Here is an 18,744-nt window from a genome sequence, read left to right on the forward strand (position 1 = left end):
GATGGCGTCAGTGAAGTCATCTTAAAAGCACAGTGTCAGCCTATGCATGTGCATAGTGCATGTGCTATGCATGATGGAGCACCTTGCCATAAAGCAAAGGTGATAACTAAATGGCTCAGGGAACAAAACATAGAGATTTTGGCTCCATGGCCTGGAAACTCCCCAGATCTTAATCCCATTGAGAACTTGTGGTCAATCATCAAGAGACGGGTGGACAAACAAAAACCAACAAATTGTGACAAAATTCAAGCATTGATTGTGCAAGAATGGACTGCTATCAGCCAGGATTTGGTCCAGAAGTAGATTGAGAGCTGTCAGGGAGAAATATAGAGGTCCTGAGGAAGGGTCAACACTTCAAATATTGACTCGCTGCATTAACTCATTCTAACTGTCAATAAAAACTTTTGTTACTCATAATATGATTGCACTTGTATTTCTGTATGTGATAAAATCATCTGACAAACACACATAAAAACCAGGGGCAGCAGATCATGTGAAAATATAATATTTGTGTCATTCTCAAAACATTCTCATGGCCATGACTGTACAATTCTATATGTAGTTCGCTAATTCCAATGAGCCATATTAAAACAGTATATGTTTGTGTTTGTATTTTTTTAGGGATTTTTATATACTGTTTTATTTTGACAACATATATGTTTATCTAATATTAAAGGGTACATGATTTTTTTAACATTAGGAAACTTTATTATACATCATTGTTACACACATTTCATACAATAGCAATAGGATGTGCTGAACACTGGTGCCCTTGGACACTTTGTAGATTTTGACTTTTTTATTTGTTTCTTTGATACTTTAGAAAATCCAGTAACACAGCTTTAGGGTCCCAGAAGTGGGAATTCTATTTGTTGAGTAGCCCCAAAATTTCTTATTTTCCATAGTACAGAGCTTATCTACTATTTGATTTAGCTTATGCACATACTACTAGTATCTGACACATAGAAAAAGAGAATTGAGACAGATCATCTCTACTCCCTCAATTAAATACACAGTCAGCTCTGCTATAAAGACCGTATCTGTCAGTAGCTAGTAGAGTAAGTCTCTATACACTGCTTGCTGGCAGGAAGTGCCTGTGTCTGAGCTGGTCTTGTAATGCAGGGGCGAGGGGCAGGAGGAAGAGAACACTGTGGTGTGCAGACAACCAGGGGCGGACTGGAAATTTAAAGTGGCCCTGGAAAAAGATTAAAAGTGGCCCCATGATATAGGCGGGGCCAATTTACTTTAGACATGGCCATCACAAGTGGGCGGAGTCAACTAACCATAAGTGACAATAAGGGTGTTGCCACACGTTAGCGTTTTGATTCCGTTTTGTAAGTGAATTAAGACGCACTAGGGTGGCCAGCGGCCAATCGCATATGTGTTTGTATGTAAATGCATGCATCGCAATGAGCGCCCGGTGTCCCGCATTTACATTTGCCGCAGGCCACCACGATGCGCTTTGATTCAGTTACAAAACGGAATCAAAATGCTAAGGGTGCGTTCACACGTTGCGTGTTGGCCTGGGTTTTCATTGCGTTTGAAACACATTACAACAGCTGAGGAGAGGTAATTTGCCTAATTACATTGCTGTTAACATTTGCGTTTACAAATATAAACAGTAATGTAATTAGGCAAATCACCTCTCCTCATCTGTTGTAATGCGTTTCAAACACAATAAAAATGCAGGCCAAAACGTAACCTGAGATCGCACCCTCATACAAAGCATGCGCCAGCCCCATCTCCCATACACACACACACAGCAGGCACCAGCCCCATCTCCCATACACACACACACACACACACACAGCAGGCAACAGCCCCAACTCCCATACACACACACAGCAGGCACCAGCCCCATCACCCATACACACACACACACAGCAGGCACCAGCCCTATCTCCCATACAAACACACACACAGCAGGCACCAGCCCCATCTCCCAAACACACACACACAGCAGGCACCAGCACCATCTCCCATACATACACACACAGCAGGCACCAGCCCCAACTCCCATACATACAGACACACACAGCATGCACCAACCCCATCTCCCATACACACACACAGCAGGCACCAGCCCCATCTCCCATACACACACACACAGCAGGCACCAGCCCCATCTCCCATACACACACACACACACACAGCAGGCACCAGCCCCATCTCCCACACACACACACACAGCAGGCACCAGCCCCATCTCCCATACACACACACAGCAGGCACCAGCCCCATCTCCCATACACACACACACACACACAGCAGGCACCAGCCCCATTTCCCATACACACACACACACAGCAGGCACCATCCCCATCTCCCATACACACACACAGCAGGCACCAGCCCCATCTCCCATACACACACACAGCAGGCACCAGCCCTATCTCCCATACACACACACAGCAGGCACCAGCCCCATCTCCCAAACACACACACACAGCAGGCACCAGCCCCATCTCCCATACACACACAGCAGGCAACAGCCCCAACTCCCATACATACAGACACACACAGCAGGCACCAAGCCCATCTCCCATACACACACACACACACTCACACACACACAGCAGGCACCAGCACCATCTCCCATACACACACACCCAGCAGGCACCAGCCCCATCTCACATACACACACACACACACACACACACACAGCAGGCACCAGCCCCATCTCCCATACACACACACACAGCAGGCACCAGCCCCATCTCCCATACACACACACACACACACACACAGCAGGCAACAGCCCCATCTCCCATACACACACACACAGCAGGCACCAGCCCCAACTCCCATACACACACACAGCAGGCACCAGCCCCATCACCCATACACACACACACACAGCAGGCACCAGCCCTATCTCCCATACAAACACACACACAGCAGGCACCAGCCCCATCTCCCAAACACACACACACAGCAGGCACCAGCACCATCTCCCATACATACACACACAGCAGGCACCAGCCCCAACTCCCATACATACAGACACACACAGCATGCACCAACCCCATCTCCCATACACACACACAGCAGGCACCAGCCCCATCTCCCATACACACACACACAGCAGGCACCAGCCCCATCTCCCATACACACACACACACACAGCAGGCACCAGCCCCATCTCCCACACACACACACACAGCAGGCACCAGCCCCATCTCCCATACACACACACAGCAGGCACCAGCCCCTTCTCCCATACACACACACACACACACAGCAGGCACCAGCCCCATTTCCCATACACACACACACACAGCAGGCACCATCCCCATCTCCCATACACACACACACAGCAGGCACCAGCCCCATCTCATACACACACACAGCAGGCACCAGCCCTATCTCCCATACACACACACAGCAGGCACCAGCCCCATCTCCCAAACACACACACACAGCAGGCACCAGCCCCATCTCCCATACACACACAGCAGGCAACAGCCCCAACTCCCATACATACAGACACACACAGCAGGCACCAACCCCATCTCCCATACACACACACATACACACACACACACACACACAGCAGGCAACAGCCCCAACTCCCATACACACACAGCAGGCACCAGCCCCATCACCCATACACACACACACACAGCAGGCACCAGCCCTATCTCCCATACAAACACACACACAGCAGGCACCAGCCCCATCTCCCAAACACACACACACAGCAGGCACCAGCACCATCTCCCATACATACACACACAGCAGGCACCAGCCCCAACTCCCATACATACAGACACACACAGCATGCACCAACCCCATCTCCCATACACACACACAGCAGGCACCAGCCCCATCTCCCATACACACACACACAGCAGGCACCAGCCCCATCTCCCATACACACACACACACACACAGCAGGCACCAGCCCCATCTCCCACACACACACACACAGCAGGCACCAGCCCCATCTCCCATACACACACACAGCAGGCACCAGCCCCTTCTCCCATACACACACACACACACACAGCAGGCACCAGCCCCATTTCCCATACACACACACACACAGCAGGCACCATCCCCATCTCCCATACACACACACACAGCAGGCACCAGCCCCATCTCCCATACACACACACAGCAGGCACCAGCCCTATCTCCCATACACACACACAGCAGGCACCAGCCCCATCTCCCAAACACACACACACAGCAGGCACCAGCCCCATCTCCCATACACACACAGCAGGCAACAGCCCCAACTCCCATACATACAGACAAACACAGCAGGCACCAACCCCATCTCCCATACACACACACACACACTCACACACACACAGCAGGCACCAGCACCATCTCCCATACACACACACCCAGCAGGCACCAGCCCCATCTCACATACACACACACACACACACACACACAGCAGGCACCAGCCCCATCTCCCATACACACACACACAGCAGGCACCAGCCCCATCTCCCATACACACACAGTAGGCACCAGCCCCATTTCCCATACACACACACAGCTGGCACCAGCCCCATCTCCCATACACACACACAGCAGGCACCAGCCCCATCTCCCATACACACACACACACACAGCAGGCACCAGCCCCATTTCCCATACACACACACACACAGCAGGCACCATCCCCATCTCCCATACACACACACAGCAGGCACCAGCCCCATCTCCCATACACACACACACACAGCAGGCACCAGCCCCATTTCCCATACACACACACACAGCAGGCACCATCCCCATCTCCCATACACACACACAGCAGGCACCAGCCCCATCTCCCATACACACACACAGCAGGCACCAGCCCTATCTCCCATACACACACACAGCAGGCACCAGCCCCATCTCCCAAACACACACACACAGCAGGCACCAGCCCCATCTCCCATACACACACAGCAGGCAACAGCCCCAACTCCCATACATACAGACACACACAGCAGGCACCAACCCCATCTCCCATACACACACACACACACTCACACACACACAGCAGGCACCAGCACCATCTCCCATACACACACACCCAGCAGGCACCAGCCCCATCTCACATACACACACACACACACACAGCAGGCACCAGCCCCATCTCCCATACACACACACAAAGCAGGCACCAGCCCCATCTCCCATACACACACACACAGCAGGCACCAGCACCATCTCCCACACACACACACAGCAGGCACCAGCCCCATCTCCCATACACACACACAGCAGGCACCAGCCCCATCTCCCATACACACACACACACACACAGCAGGCACCAGCCCCATTTCCCATACACACACACACACAGCAGGCACCATCCCCATCTCCCATACACACACACAGCAGGCACCAGCCCCATCTCCCATACACACACACAGCAGGCACCAGCCCTATCTCCCATACACACACACACAGCAGGCACCAGCCCCATCTCCCAAACACACACACACAGCAGGCACCAGCCCCATCTCCCATACACACACAGCAGGCAACAGCCCCATCTCCCATACATACAGACACACACAGCAGGCACCAACCCCATCTCCCATACACACACACACACAGCAGGCACCAGCACCATCTCCCATACACACACACCCAGCAGGCACCAGCCCCATCTCACATACACACACACACACACACAGCAGGCACCAGCCCCATCTCCCATACACACACACAAAGCAGGCACCAGCCCCATCTCCCATACACACACACACAGCAGGCACCAGCCCCATCTCCCATACACACACAGTAGGCACCAGCCCCATCTCCCATACACACACACAGCTGGCACCAGCCCCATCTCCCATACACACACAGCAGGCACCAGCCCCATCTCTCATACACACACACAGCAGGCACCAGCCCCATCTCCCATACACACACACAGCAGGCACCAGCCCCATCTCCCACACACACACACACACACACAGCATACACCAGCCCCCATCTCCCACACACACACAGCAGGCGCCAGCCCCATCTCCCCACACACACAGCAGGCACAAGCACACCTTCCAGCACTCACCTCTTCCTCCATGCTGCAGGGCCCGGGCTGTGCTGTGGGGGCGTGGCCTCCTGTGTAATATGCAGGGCAGGGCCTGTGAGGAGCCCAGCGCTAGGGTTGACATCTGCAGGGAGAACAGGCTCCTGCACTGCTACCCCTGCTGTGCATCCATATCATAAGGTTAGTTTATCATATGGATGCATCAGGGAGGGAGGGCAGTGCAGGAGCCTGTGGATAGGAGGTGAGCTGGCCGACAGCTCTGCACATGTAGTAAGGGAGAGGAGGGGCCCCGGCCCTGAATGTACGGAGGAGGAAGGGACCGGCCCTTCCAATCGCATATGTGTTTGTATGTAAATGCATGCATCGCAATGAGCGCCCGGTGTCCCGCATTTACATTTGCCGCAGGCCACCACGATGCGCTTTGATTCAGTTACAAAACGGAATCAAAATGCTAAGGGTGCGTTCACACGTTGCGTGTTGGCCTGGGTTTTCATTGCGTTTGAAACACATTACAACAGCTGAGGAGAGGTAATTTGCCTAATTACATTGCTGTTAACATTTGCGTTTACAAATATAAACAGTAATGTAATTAGGCAAATCACCTCTCCTCATCTGTTGTAATGCGTTTCAAACACAATAAAAATGCAGGCCAAAACGTAACGTGAGATCGCACCCTCATACAAAGCATGCGCCAGCCCCATCTCCCATACACACACACACAGCAGGCACCAGCCCCATCTCCCATACACACACACACACACACACACAGCAGGCAACAGCCCCAACTCCCATACACACACACAGCAGGCACCAGCCCCATCACCCATACACACACACACACAGCAGGCACCAGCCCTATCTCCCATACAAACACACACACAGCAGGCACCAGCCCCATCTCCCAAACACACACACACAGCAGGCACCAGCACCATCTCCCATACATACACACACAGCAGGCACCAGCCCCAACTCCCATACATACAGACACACACAGCATGCACCAACCCCATCTCCCATACACACACACAGCAGGCACCAGCCCCATCTCCCATACACACACACACAGCAGGCACCAGCCCCATCTCCCATACACACACACACACACACAGCAGGCACCAGCCCCATCTCCCACACACACACACACAGCAGGCACCAGCCCCATCTCCCATACACACACACAGCAGGCACCAGCCCCATCTCCCATACACACACACACACACACAGCAGGCACCAGCCCCATTTCCCATACACACACACACACAGCAGGCACCATCCCCATCTCCCATACACACACACAGCAGGCACCAGCCCCATCTCCCATACACACACACAGCAGGCACCAGCCCTATCTCCCATACACACACACAGCAGGCACCAGCCCCATCTCCCAAACACACACACACAGCAGGCACCAGCCCCATCTCCCATACACACACAGCAGGCAACAGCCCCAACTCCCATACATACAGACACACACAGCAGGCACCAAGCCCATCTCCCATACACACACACACACACTCACACACACACAGCAGGCACCAGCACCATCTCCCATACACACACACCCAGCAGGCACCAGCCCCATCTCACATACACACACACACACACACACACACACACAGCAGGCACCAGCCCCATCTCCCATACACACACACACAGCAGGCACCAGCCCCATCTCCCATACACACACAGTAGGCACCAGCCCCATTTCCCATACACACACACAGCTGGCACCAGCCCCATCTCCCATACACACACACAGCAGGCACCAGCCCCATCTCCCATACACACACACACACACACACAGCAGGCACCAGCCCCATTTCCCATACACACACACACACAGCAGGCACCATCCCCATCTCCCATACACACACACAGCAGGCACCAGCCCCATCTCCCATACACACACACACACAGCAGGCACCAGCCCCATTTCCCATACACACACACACAGCAGGCACCATCCCCATCTCCCATACACACACACAGCAGGCACCAGCCCCATCTCCCATACACACACACAGCAGGCACCAGCCCTATCTCCCATACACACACACAGCAGGCACCAGCCCCATCTCCCAAACACACACACACAGCAGGCACCAGCCCCATCTCCCATACACACACAGCAGGCAACAGCCCCAACTCCCATACATACAGACACACACAGCAGGCACCAACCCCATCTCCCATACACACACACACTCACACACACACAGCAGGCACCAGCACCATCTCTCATACACACACACCCAGCAGGCACCAGCCCCATCTCACATACACACACACACACAGCAGGCACCAGCCCCATCTCCCATACACACACACAAAGCAGGCACCAGCCCCATCTCCCATACACACACACACAGCAGGCACCAGCCCCATCTCCCACACACACACACAGCAGGCACCAGCCCCATCTCCCATACACACACACACACACACAGCAGGCACCAGCCCCATTTCCCATACACACACACACACAGCAGGCACCATCCCCATCTCCCATACACACACACAGCAGGCACCAGCCCCATCTCCCATACACACACACAGCAGGCACCAGCCCTATCTCCCATACACACACACACAGCAGGCACCAGCCCCATCTCCCAAACACACACACACAGCAGGCACCAGCCCCATCTCCCATACACACACAGCAGGCAACAGCCCCATCTCCCATACATACAGACACACACAGCAGGCACCAACCCCATCTCCCATACACACACACACACAGCAGGCACCAGCACCATCTCCCATACACACACACCCAGCAGGCACCAGCCCCATCTCACATACACACACACACACACACACACACAGCAGGCACCAGCCCCATCTCCCATACACACACACAAAGCAGGCACCAGCCCCATCTCCCATACACACACACACAGCAGGCACCAGCCCCATCTCCCATACACACACAGTAGGCACCAGCCCCATCTCCCATACACACACACAGCTGGCACCAGCCCCATCTCCCATACACATACAGCAGGCACCAGCCCCATCTCTCATACACACACACAGCAGGCACCAGCCCCATCTCCCATACACACACACAGCAGGCACCAGCCCCATCTCCCACACACACACACACACACACAGCATACACCAGCCCCCATTTCCCACACACACACAGCAGGCGCCAGCCCCATCTCCCCACACACACAGCAGGCACAAGCACACCTTCCAGCACTCACCTCTTCCTCCATGCTGCAGGGCCCGGGCTGTGCTGTGGGGGCGTGGCCTCCTGTGTAATATGCAGGGCAGGGCCTGTGAGGAGCCCAGCGCTAGGGTTGACATCTGCAGGGAGAACAGGCTCCTGCACTGCTACCCCTGCTGTGCATCCATATCATAAGGTTAGTTTATCATATGGATGCATCAGGGAGGGAGGGCAGTGCAGGAGCCTGTGGATAGGAGGTGAGCTGGCCGACAGCTCTGCACATGTAGTAAGGGAGAGGAGGGGCCCCGGCCCTGAATGTACTGAGGAGGAAGGGACCGGCCCCATCAGCTGCTTCAGAGCAGCGGCTGACCGGGAAGTCTCCCGGTGAAGTCTATGGCCAGTCCGCCCCTGCAGATAACAGAAGCTATTCATGAGAAGAATCTGACCATGGTCAGAAGATTTACGGTTATATCCAGGAACAACCAAAATTGTAAACACAAGGACTCGTAGAGACACTTATATCTGTTAACCCCTTAATGACCGCCCCATCGGGAATCTACGTCGGTCATTAAGGGTACTTCTTCTGACACGACGCCTTTCTACGGCGCCGCGTCAGAAGAAGAATTCGAGACATCAGGTCAGTATAGTGCCGTTGTCGGGCTGTGATATCACAGCCCAGACCCAGCGCTAACACCTGGGATCGGAAAAACTCTGATGCGCAGCATGCTCAGTTACTTACACTATACACTGCAATACAAGTGTATTGCAGTGTAGAGGCTTGAATAAGTGATCAGATGATCACTTGTTCAAGCCAAAAGGTGGAAAATATGTGAAAGTAAAAAAAAAAAAAAAGATGAAATCATTTTATAATAATAATTAAATAAATAAAATATAGTCCCATAATCTCCCCAGTTACACATATAATGCAAATACAGTATATAAAACACAAAAACACACGAAAAATGTACATATTTGGTATCACCGCGTCCGTATTAATCTGTACAATAAATCTAAATCAATATTGAACCCACTCAGTGAACGACGAAAAAAAAAAATACAAAAACCTTCCCGTAATATACAATTTTTCATCAAACACCATCACAAAAAACTATATAAATGAGGTATCACCGCAATCGTAGTGAACTAGAGAATAAAGATAAAATATTATTTTTATGTTACGGTGAGCGGGGGGAAAAAATGCTAAAATCCAAAATAAAAATTGATCATTTTGTTTGTGCCCCCCTTGAAATAGTTAATAAAATCTCATGAATAAGCTATAGACCCCAAAAATGAAGTATCTATACATTGTAACTCATCCTGTAAAAAATAAGCCCTCATATGTTTGCATTACCAAAAAAAATAAAAATGTATAGGTTGTACGATGTGACAATACAAATCTGCTGTGAATGGCGCCTCCATTCATTCTGTACTTGGCCGTGCGCCCGTACAGAAGTTTACCGCCACATATGGGGTATCCGTACACTCGGGAGGAATTGGGCATCAAACGTTGCAGTACGTTTCATCATTTAATTTATTCTGAAACTGTCAGTTTGGCCTAAATGAATGTATTTTCCAAAAAAATTCCATAGTTTCTAAATCGCAGGTCCATATTGTTTTAACCCATGTGAAACACTTAAAGGGTTAATGGACTTAATAGATGTTGTTTTACATACGTTGAGGGGTGAAGTTTCTATAGTGGGGTAATTTATGGGGTTTTACTATTATTTAGGCCTCTCAAAGTCACTTGGAAGCTGAGTTGTCCCTCAAAATGTGAGTTTTGGCAATTTTCATGAAAATGAGAAAAATGACACCTAAAGTTCTGCGCCTCATAACATCCTAGAAAAATGACCGGAAGCATAAAATATCATCTCAACATAAATCAGATATTCTGTAAATGTTAATTATCAAGCTTTTTGGGTAGTTTTACTTCCTGTCTGGAAAGCAGAACATTTCAAACTTGGAAAATGAAGAATTTTTACAAACTTCTGCCAAATTTTCATTTTTTTTCCGAACGAATCGCAAAAAGTATCACTTAAATTTTATAACTAACATGAAGTACAATGTATCACGAGAAAACATTCTCAAAATCACCCGAATATTTTAAAGCGTTCCGAAGTTATAACTAATTATCGTGAGACATGTCAGATTTGAAAAATCGAGTCTGGTCATTGAGCTGAAAACTAGTGTCGGTGATAAGGGGTTAAATGCCGTATTTTGGTTAATAACAGTGAATTAGAGAATGTGTTATTTTGTTATCCTGAGTACATCCTGAGGAAACACGCAGCTGTAGTGCATAGCAGTTCCTATTCATTTTAATGGCATCTAAGCTGCAGTGTCTCGGTTGAACACTATACTGAGAATGGAGCTGCTTCCTGTTTAATTCTTTGTTTATCAGATGTTAAGGACATGTCATAGGGGTTTCAGAGCATTGAGCAACACTAATCTAATATCAGGAATTATCCTTAGTATATGTCATCAATATGTTTCATATTTAATCTAAACCTCCCATTTACCTCTCCAGGACTTCTCCTAAGCAGCACCAATTCTCATGAATGCTTTACCCCATGGTACTTGATGCATCTCCAACCTCAGGTTGTCCTGCAGGGCCATACATCGAAAATATAGTAAATTCTGTACATATAGAATATTAAAGTGATGTATATGTTGTCTGTATATGTATATATGATCTGTAAAGAGCTGCAGGATAAGATGGTGCTATATAAATACATTCGTTACTATCACTCTATATGCTACCTTGCTTATCCTTACAAAATTATAACTCTGATCAAAGTAGAAAATAGCATTATTTAGATGCATGCATAAATGTTGACTGATGTGAAAAATATTGTACATATAGAGTAAAATTTGACAAATTTGTGCTTCTTGAACCATGAAATACATTGTTTTGGCCAGTCTATAAGGAGTTGTATGGTCCTCCTGGCATTTAGTTCTGTATTTATGCTTATTTCTATATATAGGATGTGCTCTCTAGATGATATGGCCAGGTCTCAGTGCTGATTCATAGCAGACTGCAGTCTGGAGTTGGCTGAGTAAACACTTGAAGGATCCTCAGGTGTCTGCTGAGTCCTCCTTTGTGCTTTGCCCTGGGACTGTCTGAGCACTCCTCCTGCTCCCTCCCTTGGAGTGTGCAGACTGTACACAGAGGAGGTGGAGGAGGAGGAGGGATCCAAAGAGGCTCTTTTCCTGTTTCATTTGAAACACAAGGCTCAGCCTTCCCACCACTGCTGCTGTCCTTTCTTAGCAGATCGTGAAAGTTGAATCCCCCTGAAGATGCACTGACTTCCCCTCCCGGCTTGCACCATGCAGCTGCCAGGATAGACTGTGAATCCCTGGGACTTGAGGTGACGCCAGGACACCAGGGCATCCTCCTAGGAACTTGAGGATACCCAGGAATCTGTTGCATCCCTGATTCTTTAGGAGACCTCAGGACTCTGTTTGCCTGCTGTAGCCTTGGAAGCAGTCATCAGAAGGACCTTGGACTGTGGCTACTGAAACCCTGGAAAAAAACTTTCCCTGCTCCATCTCTAGGAATTATTGGAGCTTCCAGAATATGGATATAGATCTGAGTTTGATGTCTGGGTCACTTATGGCAATGAGCATCCCTTCTTTATTGGATTTATCACACTTTCTTTGTGTTCATTAGAATCTGGCATCCATGGTTGGATCTATTCCCATCCAATGATCACTGGCTGGTGTTATTTAGCAAGTTACTTTAACAACATGTGCCAAGAATACAAATGAAGGTTGTTCTCCTAAAAGTCACAATAGGCACTTGTGCCCCAATGTGATAGTTTGTTGTGATGTGGATGTCCCAACCTTCAGCAATAGCCATGTTGCCTTGATCCACACTGCTATCCATTTTCATATACTCCTAATGCCAGGTAATAGGATCTGAAAGCGAATCAGGTTACCTAGATTAACTCTCCATCCCTGGAAGTAGTTTTTACAGTGACTGGCACACTATTGATTTGTGATGCCCTTTCATCTGAGGATAGTGCAGCCTACTAAGGTGTGCAGGCAAAGTCCCAAAGATGGCTCCACTTTGGTGTTCACTTCACTTCAAGAAGTCAGTGTTCATTCTATGGTGCGAATCATCAACCAGCTGTCTGATCTCTCACGCCATGCTGAGGACATCTTCACCAATATCCAGGGACAAGCGATGACCCTGGGTGAGCGCAGTGCCCGACTACAGCGTCGTCTGGCATCCCTGCACCAGGCAGTCACACAACTGGACCACAGGAAGGTGCCAGTCCGTAAGTATCTCCTGACCCATTTACAACTTCTTCTCAGGTTATTTAGGTGCAATCTTAAAGAGTTGCAATCATTATTTCAAATGTAATTATCATTATTATTAAATCGGCCATCAGAAATGTCAAATTGGTTGATGATTCTTACTCAGCCCATCCCTGTAAATACTGTCATGTAATTATGTCTATGTGCACATTGTTCAGCACTGAATACACACCCATCTACAAGCACACCCAGTTATGGAGTATTTTTAATTATTGCTTTTACCCTGCCACCCAGATACGTTTTATTAGCTGTCAGTAAAAAGTGTTGACCTAGATGAAAATACACACTTGACTTATACAAGTCTACATGTACTGTGTAGTAAAGTCATAAAAAGTTGCTGATGAAGAAACAGTATATACTGTATAAAGTATATGTATGGTAGAGTAAGACAAAGATGTCAAGATCAGGAAATGTTACAGCAACAAGGATTGCTGAGTTTGCAGTCAAGATCAATGTCTTGTTGTGTCCAGGGGTTATATTATTGTTATACATATAATACTACTATTGGCAGAAAATGGGGCAAGGATTGCCTGGCATATCAGGTACAGCTTTAGCACCATTGTTCATAAACTTCAAGCTACACCTTAGCTAATAGACCTTTAGGCGTATGGGAGTAACAGATTGCCCTGATTTTTGCAATATGTTATTTTATCAAGTCTATCTACAGTTAATCGGCATCATGTTACGTTTATATGTCATTTTTGTTTTGCAATAGTGTTTTGAGAAAAGTGCTTAATGGGATATGTGGTATAAATGTTAAAAACTGCTTACAAATACATGATTTCATAGTTGGAGCTTAGGTTTTCGTACTTGTCTTTTATGTTATTTGCTAGTATTGTTGTAGATGGTTTGCTTGTCATATTGTTGTCCCCACTATGGCTCCTGGGTGTAATACTGAAAATACTGAAGATTATGAATTGCTGTTTGCTTCATTTGACTATTATATGCTCATAGGTTGGCTAAAGGTGAAGCTACATTGTGCTGCTGTGCTGTAACATTTTCACCCTGGGACTGGGTGAGGCTCACTTAATGTCACAACCCTTTCAAAAAATACACAAATGATCATGTTTGAAAGGAAATATAGTGATGGAAAGCCAAGTACATGCCAGCAATAGCTGAAATAGCAGGATCATGTCTTGGTAGACTGTTTTCCTAATATTAGGTTCACAGACACATTTTTGACATAACTTGGTAATTTAAGTCACATAGTTTTGAGTGGGTTATGCACTTCACTAGGGTCATATGAAAAAATGTCAGAAAACATGGGAACATGCTGCATTTTTCAACTTTGTGCACATTATTCCCTAAAATGATGGCATATTAAGGACCAAAACTCACTTACCATAGTTTTAACCATTGGAAGCTACAGCAACTGCTGCCAAACTTTGGATAACTGACAATGATATAGGTGATGGAAATGTGATAGATTGATACCGTAGATACTATGACATTGTTTTATTAAGACATCTTAAGTATAGTGGTTATATTCACTTAAGAGATGCATGCCATTGCCAATATTAGGCAGGCCACTGGATAACACCTCTCACACGGTATTAAACAGTCTCACCTCCATAAACTGGCACGTGGGGTCTGTTTATTTGTGCTGTTCATTATCAGGTCCATACTGTCTAGTACAACTGATAATACATAATACAATATATGTGCTTACATAAGCATTACCATACAGTATGCTAATCGACTGAAATAAGGATGATGCGTTTCATGCAATGTATTGCCCTTAGTCTTAGAATGGTAAGCCTTAGGGCACCATATTGCCGGAAACATATCAGCGGTATATATGAAATTTTTATTGACACTGATAAAGTATTGTGCCCCACATTATAATTAATTGTGTATAATTGCACAGGTTGAGCTTCATTCAACCCTTTTCTGTTCTATCGTTACAGTAATTTGATGTATGATACTGAATTAATCTGTAGTTGTATATAAAAAGTTTACAAAGTTGATATACTAAAACCTTAAAGAAAATCTACCACTTTACCAAAGTAACAAACACCTACACATACTAACCTGTCCTCCTCTTCATCTTGATCCTGGCAGTGGTCTTTGCTAATCTTGACACACCCGGACCTTGCTTGGACCCGGACCTCTCCCGTGCATAATTAGCAGACTGGAGCGCCGGACTTCTCCTCCCCATGTTCTGGGCTGCTTTTTATAAGTCTCTTTTTAGGTTATCCGATCTTGTCAAGATAAGCGAAGACCACGCCAGGAGAAAGATGAATAGGAGTGGAGGTGAGTATGTGTAGGTTTTTGTTCCTTTGGTAAAGTTGTAGATTTCTTTTAATTAAATGGGAATTCCCATTGCCCACATTATGGCGTATCCATTTAATATATACAATAAATATGCAATAGATGTGGGTTGCAACTCTGGGGCAAATTTTGGGAATGATCATTCCCTGATTCAGTGTTGCAGCCAACGAGAATGGAAAACTTGCCTAGAAATGTCCACTCATTTCATGTCTATAGGAGATATTAGCAAAGGCATCCTGCCAGGGATCCCAATATTAAAATAAGAGGTGGGAACTGCATTTATTGTACTTCTATGGAGTGTCCACAGGAAATGCCATTAGAGTGGGGGAAGAACAATAGCTATTTAGACGCAGTAATGTTCATGCTACAAGGTACTGGAAATAATTTATAGTGAATAAGGGGGTGACATTGATATAAAAATTTTCTGTGACCATTTTATTTTTCAAATACCTAATACCTAAGTTAGTATTAGAAAATTATTAGAAATTTGAGAGAATTAGGGAATGACAGTGGACCTGACATCATTCATGACAAATTTTATTCTCTCTGAGTAGTTATCAATAGATGAATGACTGGGCATCCCCAATGCCTTGCCAGGTGGGGTTTTCTCAATGATTGGACAGTTTCAATGTGTCTGAAATCACAATCTGAACTGGTAACACCCATCTGACAATTTATTCATGAATTTCCTGCCTATAGTAAAGGCACTATATATGTTTAGTATATGTTTTAGAACTGATATATTTAAAGAGAATTGGATTTTGAAAGTAGATGAGCCAGAGGAGCTCTTTGTAGGATAACATAAGTGATTGGGAACTTTATACAAATCACAACATGTTAACCATGTGATAAATTATAGCTGACAGACTGATGTCCTCAATAATAGTCACAGAATGATGAAGCAAAGGAGTGATAGCAGAAATGGAAGTTTGCATTTACACGATTTATAAGAATCCACACTTGAATATATGTGTATTCCTATTGTAGCTGCCCTGGACTTGGCCTGGGCATTATAAGGGACATCCTTGTTTCTTTAACCAGTAAATAAACAAAGCTGACAAGGTTGAATCCGAATGCTGCATTGTCATTGTGCTATGTTCAAAAGTCAACATAAAACAAGGTGTGGTTATGTGTGGAAAGCAGCTGACACCGTAATTCTGCAAGGTTTTCCAAGTTGCAGAAGGGAACTACTGACAGAAAGCTTAACCAGCATACCTTGACCACAGGACCTCTCTTATGGATAGTGTAGGATTTCTATGAATGTATTTTCACAGGTGCAGGAAATTATCCCAGCTCCATAAAAGATTGGGATTTGAGTTCTTTACCCTCATAACACGTAAAGAATGTAGCAATAGAAGAAAGGCAGATAAATATCCTCAGCATGTGTATTAGAAAAATAAACTATAGCTATGGAATAGGAGTTGGCCTGTAGGCATGTTTCGTGTTATCCCCTACCAGGATGTGCCTGGCTGGGTTTGGAGGGTAGTCTTCTCTGTGTAGGAGAGCAGGGTTTACATGTATTAATCTTACACAGATTAATTATAGGTCTATGGAAATAAGTCAATGTTAGAAGTTAAACCCTTCTAACCACTTCAAACAGGAGTAACAGAATGAACAGCCAAATTAACTTCTAAACTGCGTAGTATTGCAAACTCCATGTATTGTGGGCTGAAAGAGGGGTTTCAGATTACAGCTCATCCGCCAACAGGAATATTCCATCACAGATTTACATGTCACTGCAAAATTGCAAGAAATGTGTTTCCATCATTATTTGATCTTTTTAAACGTCCAGATTTTGTATTGATTCCGTCAGCGCTTGCTCCAGTGGAGGATTCAGTATTTGTCTACTAGGATGGATATTATTCTATACACTGGTTCATACTGCTTATTGGTTTGTCATAAAACAATACTTTTGATGTGTACATTGGGTGGTAATAACATAAGAGAAGGTAGGGTCATTTGTTCAACAATTGTGACACTGACACTCCCATACAAATCTAAATCCATATTGGCTGATATAGTTGTTTTTACTGTCCCCTGTCCAATAATGTAAAGTAGTTTTCACGGAAAAATCATGCATGGACTGGCAACTGTTTAACAAAAATGTTAAACACAGACAACTTATTCTATTGATTTTAACCTGGTGAGCCATCATTTTGTTTGAAATTGCCCATTTGATCAACTTTTTGTACATTGTTAAACATCCTAGAAAAAGAAATGGCTACTTAATCAAGTTATTCAGAATACTGGTAGGTTTAGTTGTGTCACATGGCCTTTATGGCCATTTTAAGTGCTAAATATCATTCCGTTTAAGACCTGTTTTTTGGCCCAATCAGAAGTTATTGGAATCTATTTTTGTACATGTCATGACATGTACTGTTCATGTCAAGCACAAGGCCCGCGGGTTGATTACAGCCCGTCACCTCATTATATTTGGTCCCAAAGAGCCTGCCAAGCTTTGAGGTTTTCCTTGAGAAAGATAATGTTATTGCCCAGGATGGAGCAGGTAGCAGTTCAGAAGAGAATGTTACTGCCATGAGGGTGAGTTGTAAGACTCTATAAATGTAACTCCTTAACAGCTTGCTTAACTGTTAAAAACTAGTTATATTGTAGACAGTCGTACAATTACAAAAAGCCCTTTGAAGGCATCCATAAGGGTGATCTGGCCCCTCATGAATATGAGTTTGACAACCCTGTGTTACTGTGTTACATCACCTAAATTATGAACTTTCTTTGTTATGTATGTTTCTTGTGTCTACAAATGTCCAATAAAAAGACCAAAAACATGTTCATGAGTATCCTTCCACTGGGGCCACAACTGGATTTTAACTAGAGATTACTCTTTTAAAAACTTTAAGACAATGTTTTATAAGGTCTCGAAGGTTGGAGATTGTGGCCAATATCATTCTTTTTGGGAGGGTTTATGGCTTTAGAATGAAGTGATCCAGTTGTAGTAGTTTCATTGATT

The 18,744-nt window shown here is 46.3% G+C and overlaps 2 protein-coding genes across 6 annotated transcripts in view; one reads left to right on the top strand and one right to left on the bottom strand.

Moving 5' to 3' along the window:
* Window positions 1–18,744, bottom strand: part of CCDC28A (coiled-coil domain containing 28A) — a 64,039-nt gene that overhangs the window by 31,229 nt on the left and 14,066 nt on the right. The window lies entirely within an intron of this gene.
* Window positions 12,395–18,744, top strand: part of NHSL1 (NHS like 1) — a 140,314-nt gene continuing 133,964 nt past the window's right edge. For 4 of the 5 annotated variants that reach the window (XM_072141393.1, XM_072141397.1, XM_072141394.1 and 1 more), the window contains exon 1: window positions 12,398–13,465. In XM_072141393.1, coding sequence (XP_071997494.1) covers window positions 13,186–13,465 — 280 coding nt within the window. In that variant the 5' untranslated portion in view covers window positions 12,398–13,185. Of the gene's footprint in view, window positions 13,466–18,744 lie in introns of all 5 variants that reach the window. The other variant, XM_072141408.1, reaches the window with a different exon arrangement.

Source organism: Engystomops pustulosus, chromosome 3, assembly GCF_040894005.1.
Source record: "Engystomops pustulosus chromosome 3, aEngPut4.maternal, whole genome shotgun sequence".
Classification (NCBI taxonomy): Eukaryota; Metazoa; Chordata; class Amphibia; order Anura; family Leptodactylidae; genus Engystomops; species Engystomops pustulosus.